A 10,268-nucleotide genomic window follows, 5' to 3' on the forward strand; every position below is an offset into this window, starting at 1 on the left:
CGGCGGCAGAGCCTGGTGGGAGAGGCCGTTTTGAAGGGCTCCCCGGCGCAGGAAGGCAGCGGGGAGGAAAAGGGCCGGAGATGCCCCCGCAGGAGGGGCTGCAAAGCCAGCCCAGGGGGCTGTGAGGAGGAAAGAGCCAGCGTGTGCCGGGAAGGGGGCCGGAGCTTGAGGCGGAGCTGCGAGCTGGTGGTCCCTGAGCAGCCTCCCAGCAGGGAAAAGCCCTTCAGGTGTTTGGAATGTGGGAAGAGCTTCAGCAAGAGAACCAACCTCCTCAACCACCAGCACATCCACACTGGGGAACGGCCTTACATGTGTGAGGAATGTGGGAAGAACTTCAATCGGATCTCCACGCTGCTCCGACACCAGATGATCCACAGTGGGGAAAAGTCCTACATGTGTGAGGAATGTGGGAAGAGTTTCACTCAGATGTCTGACCTGCTCCGACACCAGATGATCCACAGTGGGGAACGGCCCTACATGTGTGAGGAATGTGGGAAGAGCTTCAGGCACAGCTCCACCCTGCACACCCACCGTCGCATCCACAGTGGGGAACGGCCCTACACATGTGGGGAGTGTGGGAAGAGCTTCAGTGACCGCTCCAACCTCCGCAAGCACTGTCGCATCCACAGTGGGGAACGACTCTACACATGTGGGGAGTGTGGGAAGAACTTCAAACAGAGCTCCCACCTGCTCCAACACCAGATGATCCACAGTGGGGAAAGGCCCTACATGTGTGAGGAATGTGGGAAGAGCTTCACTCAGATCTCCACCCTGCTCCGACACCAGATGATCCACAGTGGGGAAAGGCCCTACATGTGTGAGGAATGTGGGAAGAGCTTCAATCAGAGCTCCAACCTGCTCCGACACCAGATGATCCACAGTGGGGAAGGCCCTACACGTGTGCAGAGTGTGGGAAGAGCTTCAGGGACAGCTCCAGCCTTTGCAAACACCGTTGCATCCACACCAGAGAATGGCCCTACAAGTGCTTGGAATGTGGGAAGAGCTTCAGCACAAGCCCCAAGCTGCTCAGCCCCCAGCACATCCACACTGGGGAACAGCCCTACACGTGTAGGGAATGTGGGACAGCTCCACCCTCTACACCCACCGTCGCCTCCACATCAGGGAGAGGCCCTTCCACTGTGGGGAGTGTGGGAAGAGCTTCAGGCAGAGCTCTTCCTTGCCCTCCCACCCACGGACCCACCAGTAATGGAAGCCCCGAGTGCCCCGACTGCGGGAAGAGCTTCGGCCGCTGCTCCAACTCCATCAGCCATGGGAGGACCCGCGTTGGATGATCCACAGGGACCCCCGTTGGGCACAGACCTGGTGTGCTGGTTTTAAGGTAAACCAGCAGGGGAAATGACAGTGGTGACATCACGGGGACATCGATGACATCACATGGACAGCGGTGACATCACATGGACAGTGGTGACATCACAGGGACACTGGTGACATCACGGGGACAGCAGTGACATCACAGGGAGAGTGGTGACATCACCGAGGGTTAATTTTGGTGTGAAAATCTCCTGCTTTGGGCAATAAATTCTGGCTCCTCCTCCGGCATCCGGCAGTTCCTCCCTGGGAACCAGGAATGGGAATGGGGACAGGGGGAATGGGAATGGGGACACCTGGAATGGGAATGGGAACACCTGGAATGGGAATGGGAACATTGGGAGCAGACTGGGAACAAGAGGAATGGGAATGGAGACATCAGGACCTGGGAATGGGGGCACCTGGATTGGGAATGGGGACACCGGGGAGAGGGATGGAGACACTGGGAGCAGGTTAGGGACACCAGGAATAGGAATGGGGACACCAGGAATTGGAATGGAGACACCAGGAACTGGGATGGGAACACCTGGAATGGGAATGGGAATTCGTGGAATGGGAATGGGAACACCTGGAATGGGAATGGGAACATTGGGAGCAGATTGAGGACACCAGGAATTGGAATGGGGACACCTGGAATGGGAATGGGAACACCTGGAATGGGAATAGGGAAAACAGAGGTGGGATGGGAACACCTGGAATGGGAATGGGGACAATAGGAATGGGAATGGACACACCGGGAATGGGAATGAAGACACCTGGAATGGGATGGGTAACTCTGGAATGGGAATAGGAACACCTGGAATGGGAATGGGGACACCATGAATGGGAATGGGGACATCAGGAATGGGAATGGGAACATTGGGAATTGGAATGGGAACATTGGGAGCAGACTGGGAACAACAGGAATGGGAATGGGGGCAGCAGGAATGGGAATGGGGACACGTGAAATGGGGATGGGAAACTCTGGAATGGGAATGGGAACACCAGGAATGGAAATGGTGACACCTGGAATGGGAATGGGAACACCTGGAATGGGAATGGAGACACCTGGAATGGGATGGGAAACTCTGGAATGGGAGTAGGAACACCTGGAATTGGAATGGGGACACCTGGAATGGGAATGGGGACATCAGCAATGGGAATGGGGACACCTGGGCAGGGAATGAGAACATTAGGAATGGGAATGGGAACATTGGGAGCAGGCTGGGGACAGCAGGAATGGGAATGGGGACATTGGGAGCAGGTTGGAGTCACCAGGAATGGGAATTGGGACGCCAGGAATGGGAATGGGGACATGGGAGACCAGGATAGGGATAGTGGGGACAGGAACGGGGACATTGGGAGCAGGTTGGCACAGCAGGAAGTGGGAATGTGGAGAGGGATGGGAACCCCAGGAATTGGAATGGGGAGAGGGATGGGAACCCCAGGAATGGGAATGGGGACAGGGATGGGAACGTGTCTCTCCAGGAGTTGGTTCAATACAAAGGTCGGTCCCTGGCTCGAGGCCACGGGAAGCCCCTTCTTTGGGAATGTCTGGGAAGCAGGTGTCAGAGGTTTGAAAAGAGGTGTTGGAATTGTTTCCCAGTGTTCTCTGTTCCTGAGAGGAAGTTTTTTCCCCCCGGGACACCTCGTGGAGAGCGACTGAGAGAGAGAGAGCCCGACCCATCTGGGAGCGAGGTGTTCTGCTTTGGGGACTGCCCCTGGGAAAAGGGACTCCTTCACTGCTGGCTGCGAGCACACGGGGCTGCGAGAGCTTTGAACTGCCGGGACAGTTTCTCCCCCCCACCTGGGGATTTGGGACTTTGTTTGGTTTCTTCTCAAAGTTTTTGGTTGCACCATTTGTTGTTTCTTCAGATTTTGTTAATAAAAAATTGTTTCTTTTCCACACTTCCACCAGAAGTCTCTTAATTTCTAAGTTGTAATCTTGTTTAACTAAGACCCAGTACAACCAAAAATGCTGGGAAAAGGGGGATTGGGCATCCTCAGCCCCCCATCTCCCTCTTGTTTGGGGCAACTCTGAGCTCCGGGACAACTTGATCCTCTGTTTGAGGTTCCCCTGATCTGTGGGAGCCCTGGCTGGGCGTTTTTGGGTTGCCCTGAGCTTTGGGAGCCCTAGTTGGGCATTTTTGGTGGGCCCTGAGCTCCCCCCTCCCCCTACAGCCCACGGACCCCCCCGAACCCCCCAGCCCCGGGGCTGCCGCGGGGGCCCCCAACGGCCCTCAGCCAATCCCAAAGCGCCCACGCCGCCCGCGCCCAATCCCAGCGCGCCGCGCTGATGACTCATCAGTCGCCGGGAAGACGCCTCGAAAAAAGGGCCCCAACTGCGCCCTCAGCCAAGCCCAGCGCGCCCCAAACCCCCCAAAACGGCGCCGCCCGGCTGGTTTGGGGCTGTCAGCAGCTGTCCGGCGCTGGGCATGGAGCGTGTGCGGGGAGCTGGGGCCGTGCTGGCGGTGCTGGTGGTGCTGGGAGCCCCCCCGGCTGCGGGCGAGGAGCTGTCGGGTGAGCGGGGGGGTGGGAAAGAGGGGAGAAAACAGGGTGTGGGAACCCCGAAAGTGAGTGGGAGGAGGGTCAGAAGGCCCAGAGTGAGTGGGAGGGGGGTGGGAGCCCCAAAGTGAGGGCGGGGGAGTCTGGGGATTGAGGGGACGGTGGGAAAGGGGTGGGAGAGGGGGGAAAGAGGGGGTGTGGGAGAGCAGACAGAGGGGTGCCATGGGGGTCTCTCGGTTTCCCTTGAGCCCTGGAGCGGTTCCCTGCGGTTTTGGGGGTTGGTTGCGCAGTGGGGGGTTCCCCAACCCCCCTGTCCGTCCCCGGGGGCTGATGGGGGGGTTCCCCCCTAGCCAAGAGCCGGTGCTGGGGCGTCCGTGGAGCAGAAAGGTGTGGGAAAGGGGGGTCCGGTGTTGTCCCCCTGAGATCCCACCCTGCTGTGGGAGGCTGGGGGATGATGGGGAGGGGACGGGACACGCCCTGACCCGTGTCCTGCACACACAGGGGTGTTCCAGGAGATGGTAAAGCACGAGTGTCACTTCATCAACGGCACCGAGCAGGTGAGGTAGGTGCTGAGGTACATCCACAACCCGGAGCAGTTGGTGCACTTCGACAGCGATGTGGGGGTCTATGTGGGGGACACCCCGGATGGGGAGATCCAGGCCAGCTACTGGAACAGTGACCCAGAAAGGCTGGAGTACAAACGAGGTGAGGTGGACAGGCTCTGCCGGCACAACTGCGAGGAGGTCCACCCCGTTCCTGGTGAACCGCAGAGGTGAGCGTGGGGCAGAGCGGGTCCCCTCAGCCCCTGCCACGGGAATGACCCTGGAGCCCCTCAAACCCTCGCTGGGAATCACCCCAGACCCCTCAGCCCTCCCTGTGCCCTTTCCCGTGGTCTTTGGACCCCTTCCAGTTCTTTGGACTCCATCCCAGTCTCTCCCAGTGCCCCCCCGCGTCTCCACCCCACTGGGGCCACTGAGCTCACACCCCTCAGCCAATCCCAGTGCGTCTCTCTGATGACGCTCCAGTTGCCAGGCAGACCCAAACCAAAGAGTTCCCTCACCACCACTCAGCCTCCCAGTCCCCATCGCTTCCTTCCCAGTCCAGACCAGTCATTCTCAGTCTCTCTCACTGCACTCTCAGATCCTCTCAGTTCATTCCCAGTCGTTCTCACTTCACTCCCACATCTCCCAACTCTCTCCCCAGTACCCACCAGCCCATCCCCTTCTACTGCAGTCTATTCCCAGTCCCTCCCAGTGCCATCCCAATCCCTCCCAATGTCCTACAAGCCCTCTCCCCTGTCTCTGCCAGTGCCCCCCAGCTCAGCCCAGTGTCTCCCCCGTCCCTCCCAGTGCCCCCCAGCGTGTCCATCTCGCTGGTGCCGTCGAGCTCCCAGCCCAGCCCCGGCCGCCTGCTCTGCTCCGGGATGGATTTCTACCCTGCGCCGGTGCAGGTGAGGTGGTTCCAGGATGGGCAGGAGCTGCCGGAGCACGTGGTGGCCACCGACGTGGTCCCCAACGGGGACTGGAGCTACCAGGTGCTGGTGCTGCTGGAAATCCCCCCCCAGCGCGGGGTCACCTACAGCTGCCAGGTGGAGCACGTCAGCCTGGAGCACCCCCTCAGCCGGCACTGGGGTACGGCCCGGCCCCCCCAGCACCGGGGGCACACTGGGGGCAACTGGGAGGGAGTTTGGTGGGTGCTGGGGGTGCTGGGAGGGGGGTAGGAGGGTCCTAAAGTGTCCGGGAGGGTCCGGGTGGGATCCCAAAAGGCTGGGAAGGGACTGGCAGGAGGTTTGAGGGACCCCCGGGTGGGCTGGGGGAGAGCGGGCCGGGCTCTGTGGGGTGCCGGGTGGTGCATGGGAGGAGGTTTTGGAGGTGTTGACCCCCCCGGCTCCCCCCAGAGATGCCACCGGACACCGTCCGCAGCAAGATCCTGGTGGGGGTCGGGGGCTTCGTCTTGGGCTTGGTCTTCCTGGTGCTGGGGCTCGGCTTCTACCTGCGGGAGAAGGTAAAGGAGGGTCCCCAAATGGGGGTCGTGTCCCCCCCCTTGCTCTCCCACAGCCTCTGGTCCCCCCTGCCCCCCCAGCCCCTTTTCTCTCACCCCCTTTTCTCTCCCCACAGAGCTCCTGAGCCACCGGCGGCCGCAGCCCCTCCCCGTGGCCTCGGGCCCAGCCGGGACCCCCCAAACCCTGCGCTCATTTGGGGGGGTCGCCTGTCCCCCCCTTCCCTGCATTTCTTTCCACACTAACCAGCTGTTCCCAGTGTTCCCAGTAAAGCTTCTCAGTGCTGTGCAGTCCTGGGTGTTGGGGAGAAGTGGGGGGGGGCTCTGAAAATCCTGTGAACGGGGGGGTTTGGGCACTGCCAGATCCACAAAATCCTAGAGAAAGGTGGTTTGGACACATCCAGAGCCTAAAAATCCCAGGAACCGGGGGGTTGGGGCACTCCCAGACACAAAAGAAATTGGAAAAGAGGGGCTTGGACACACCCAGACTCCAGAAATCCTGGGAACAGGGGGGTTTGGGACAGGTCAGCCCCCCAAAAACCCGGGAACAGGGAGGTTGGGACACACCCAGTCTCTGAAAATCCTTTGAACAGGGGGGTTTGGGCAATGTCACCTTCCCAATAACCCAGGAATGTGTGTTTGGGGGTTCCCAGTCTCAAAAAATCCTGGAAAACGGAGGTTTAGGTTCTCCCAGAAACCCAAAATTGTGAAAAAAGATGGTTTGGGTCACTCCCAGACCCCCAAAATTGTGGGAACAACCAGGTTGGGAACACTGAGACCACAAAAGTCTTGAGAACATGGGAGTATGGGTTCTCCTGGACCCTAAAAGTCACAGGAACAAGGTTTTTGGGGCACTTACAGACCCCAAAATATTGGAATAGAGGGGTTAGGACACTTCCAGATCCTAAAACTCCTGTGAACAGGGGGGTTTGGGCACTCCCAGACCTGTAAAATCCTGGATAAAGGTGGTTTGGACACACCCAGACTCTGAAAATCCTGGGAACAGGGGGGTTTGGGAAATGACAGTCTCCCAATAAACCAGGTACAGGGGGGGTTTGGGATGTCCCAGAACCACAAAATCCTGGAAAAGAGGGTGTTATTTACTCCTAGGCCCCTAAATTTGTGTGAACGAGGGAGTTGGGCACTCCCAGTTCCTCAAATCTTATAAAAGAGCAGTTTGGGCACCATCAGCATCTAAAAAGCACGGAAACAGGTGAGTTGGGGACATTCAGACCCACAAAACTTTTGGAACACATGGGTATGGGCTCTCCTACATCATAAAAATCCCAGGGACAGGGGGGTTGGGGCACTCCCAGAGCCCAAACTATTGGAAAAGAGGGGCTTGGACAGTCCCAGACTCCATCAAAATCCTGGGAACGGGGGGGTTTGGGCACTCTCAGACCCACAAAATCCTGGGAACTGGGGGGGTTGGGCACTGTCAGACCTCCAAAATCCTCGGAACAGGGGGTTTGGGCACTCTCAGACCCACAAAATCCAGGGAAAGGGGGGTTTGGACAAATGTCAGCCTCCTAAACCCTCATGAACGGGGGGGTTTGAGGCTCTATCAGACCCCAAACATCCCTGAAAAATGGGCTTTAGGTGCTCCCAGACCCCAAAAATAGGGAGAACAGGGGGGTTTTGGCATCCCCAGACCCACAGAATTGTGGGAACAGAGGGGTTTGGTCACTCCCAGACCCCAAAACATTGGGAAAGAGGGGTTAGGACACTCCCAGACCCTAAAACTCCTGAGAACAGGGGGGTTTGGGCACTCCCGGACTCCCAAAATCCCGGGAAGAGGGGGGTTATTGGGCACCCGCGGCCACCCAGAAACTGATTCCAACGCATCCAGATCACCTTAAATGCCATCTCCAGGAATTCGGGACCCCCCAAAACCCACCTTGGACCCCCCCCAGCCCCGGGCCTGCCGCCGGGGTCCCCAACGGCCCTCAGCCAATCCCAAAGCGCCCACGCCGCCCGCGCCCAATCCCAGCGCGCCGCGCTGATGACTCATCAGTCGCCGGGAAGACGCCTCGAAAAAAGGGCCCCAACTGCGCCCTCAGCCAAGCCCAGCGCGCCCCAAACCCCCCAAAACGGCGCCGCCCGGCTGGTTTTGGGCTGTCAGCAGCTGTCCGGCGCTGGGCATGGAGCGTGTGCGGGGAGCTGGGGCCGTGCTGGCGGTGCTGGTGGTGCTGGGAGCCCCCCCGGCTGCGGGCGAGGAGCTGTCGGGTGAGCGGGGGGGTGGGAAAGGGGGGGAAAGAGGGGAGAAAAGAGGGGATGGGAGCCCCAAAAGTGAGTGCGAGGGGGGTCGGAAGGCCCGGAGTGAGTGGGAGGGGGGTGGGAGCCCCAAAGGGAGGACGGGGGAGTCTCGGGGGTGAGAGGAAACGGGTGGGAGAGGGGGGCAAGGGGGTGTGGGAGAGCAGGCAGAGGGGTGCCCTGGGGGTCCCTGGGTTTTCCTTGAGCCCTGGAGCGGTTCCCTGGGGCTCGGGGGGGGGGTCGGATCTGCAAGGGGGGTGTCCCCAACCACCGTGTCCATCCCCGGGGGCTGATGGGGGGTTTCCCCTCACTCAAGAGCTGGTGATGGGGCGTCCATGGGGCGGAGTGGGTTGGGAAAGGGGGGTCTGGGGTGGCCCCCTGAGCTCCCACCTTTCTGTGGGTGGCTGGGGGATGATGGGGGGGGACGGGGCAGCCCCTATCCTGTGTCCTGCTCAAACAGGGGTGTTGCAGTGGATGGGAAAGCAGGAGTGTCATTTCATTAACGGCACCGAGCAGGTGAGGTTCCTGGAGAGGCATTTCTACAACCGGGAGCAGCTCCTGCATTTTGACAGCGATGTGGGGGTCTATGTGGGGGACACCCCATTTGGGGAGATCCAGGCCAGAGACTACAACAGCCACCGTGAATATCTGAAGTACAAACGGGGTCAGGTGGACACGTACTGCCGGTACAACTACAAGCTTGGTACCCCGTTCAGCGTGGAGAGGAGAGGTGAGCGTGGGGCAGAGCGGGTCCCCTCGGCCCCTGCTCTGGAAATGACCCTGGAGCCCCTCAAACCCTCCCTGGGAACCACCCCAGACCTCTCAGCCCTCCCTGTGCCCGTTCCCGTGGCCTTTTGCACACTCCAAGTTCCTCTTAGTCCATCCCAGTCCATCCCAGTCTCTCCCAGTGCCCCCCCGCGTCTCCTCCCCGCTGGGGCCACCGAGCTCACGCCCCTCAACCAATCCCAGCGCGTCTCTCTGATGACGCTCCAGTTGCCAGGCAGACCCAAACCAAAGAGTTCCCTCACCACCACTCAGCCTCCCAGTCCCCATCGCTTCCTTCCCAGTCGAGACCAGTCATTCCCAGTCAATCCCAGTCATTCCCAGTCCCACTACCTCCACTTCCAGACCCTCTCAGTTCATTCCCAGTCGTTCTCACTTCACTCCCACATCTCCCAACTCTCTCCCCAGTGACCCCTAGCCCATCCCCTTCTACCCCACTCTATTCCCAGTCCCTCCCACTGCCATCCCAGTCCCTCCCAGTGCCCCCCAGCTCAGCCCAGTGTCTCCCCCGTCCCTCCCAGTGCCCCCCAGCGTGTCCATCTCGCTGGTGCCGTCGAGCTCCCAGCCCGGCCCCGGCCGCCTGCTCTGCTCCGTGATGGATTTCTACCCTGCGCCGGTGCAGGTGAGGTGGTTCCAGGATGGGCAGGAGCTGCCGGAGCACGTGGTGGCCACCGACGTGGTCCCCACCGGGGACTGGAGCTGCCAGGTGCTGGTGCTGCTGGAAATCCCCCCCCGGCGCGGGGTCACCTACAGCTGCCAGGTGGAGCACGTCAGCCTGGAGCACCCCCTCAGCCGGCACTGGGGTACGGCCCGGCCCCCCCAGCACCGGGGGGGCGACTGGGGGCGACTGGGAGGGAGTTTGGTGGGTGCTGGGGGTGCTGGGAGGGGGGTGGGAGGGTCCTAAAGGGTCTGGGAGGGGCTTGGTGGGATCCCTACAGGGGCTGAAGAGGGACTGGCAGAAGGTTTCAGGGACCCCCGAGTGGGCTGGGGGAGAGCGGGCTGGGCTCTGTGGGGTGCCGGGGGGTGCGTGGGAGGAGGTTTTGGGGGTGCTGACCCCCCCGGCTCCCCCCAGAGATGCCACCGGACACCGTCCACAGCAAGATCCTGGTGGGGGTCGGGGGCTTCGTCTTGGGCTTGGTCTTCCTGGTGCTGGGGCTCGGCTTCTACCTGCGGGAGAAGGTAAAGGGGGGTCCCCAAATAGGGGTCGTGTTCCTTCCTTTGCTCTCCCACAGTCTGTGGGCCCCCCCTGCCCCCCCACCCCGCTCTCATCCCCTTTTCTCTCCCCACAGAGCTCCTGAGCCACCGGTGGCCGCAGCCCCTCCCCGTGGCCTCGGGCCCAGCCGGGACCCCCCAGTCCATCCCCACACTGAGTTTGGGGGGTCGTGTTTCCCCCCAGGCCCTGCTTTCATTCTCCCCAGTCC

The 10,268-nt window shown here is 60.7% G+C and overlaps 1 protein-coding gene and 1 pseudogene across 1 annotated transcript; both read left to right on the forward strand.

The window, feature by feature from the left end:
• The first annotated feature begins 3,743 nt into the window (after window positions 1-3,743).
• On the forward strand, window positions 3,744-5,971 carry LOC113987595 (annotated as a pseudogene).
• Window positions 5,972-8,399: 2,428 nt separating this feature from the next.
• On the forward strand, window positions 8,400-10,026 carry LOC113987596 (class II histocompatibility antigen, B-L beta chain-like; the record flags this gene model as incomplete). Its single annotated transcript, XM_039378416.1, has 4 exons — window positions 8,400-8,409; window positions 8,525-8,794; window positions 9,369-9,650; window positions 9,920-10,026. Coding segments are annotated over exons 1-4 (669 nt in total), but the record flags the coding sequence as incomplete, so codon positions are not given.
• Window positions 10,027-10,268: the final 242 nt, after the last annotated feature.

This window comes from Pipra filicauda, unplaced genomic scaffold (genome assembly GCF_003945595.2).
Source record: "Pipra filicauda isolate LSUMZ 115617 unplaced genomic scaffold, ASM394559v2 scaffold1380_size15286_pilon, whole genome shotgun sequence".
In the NCBI taxonomy this organism is placed as follows: Eukaryota; Metazoa; Chordata; class Aves; order Passeriformes; family Pipridae; genus Pipra; species Pipra filicauda.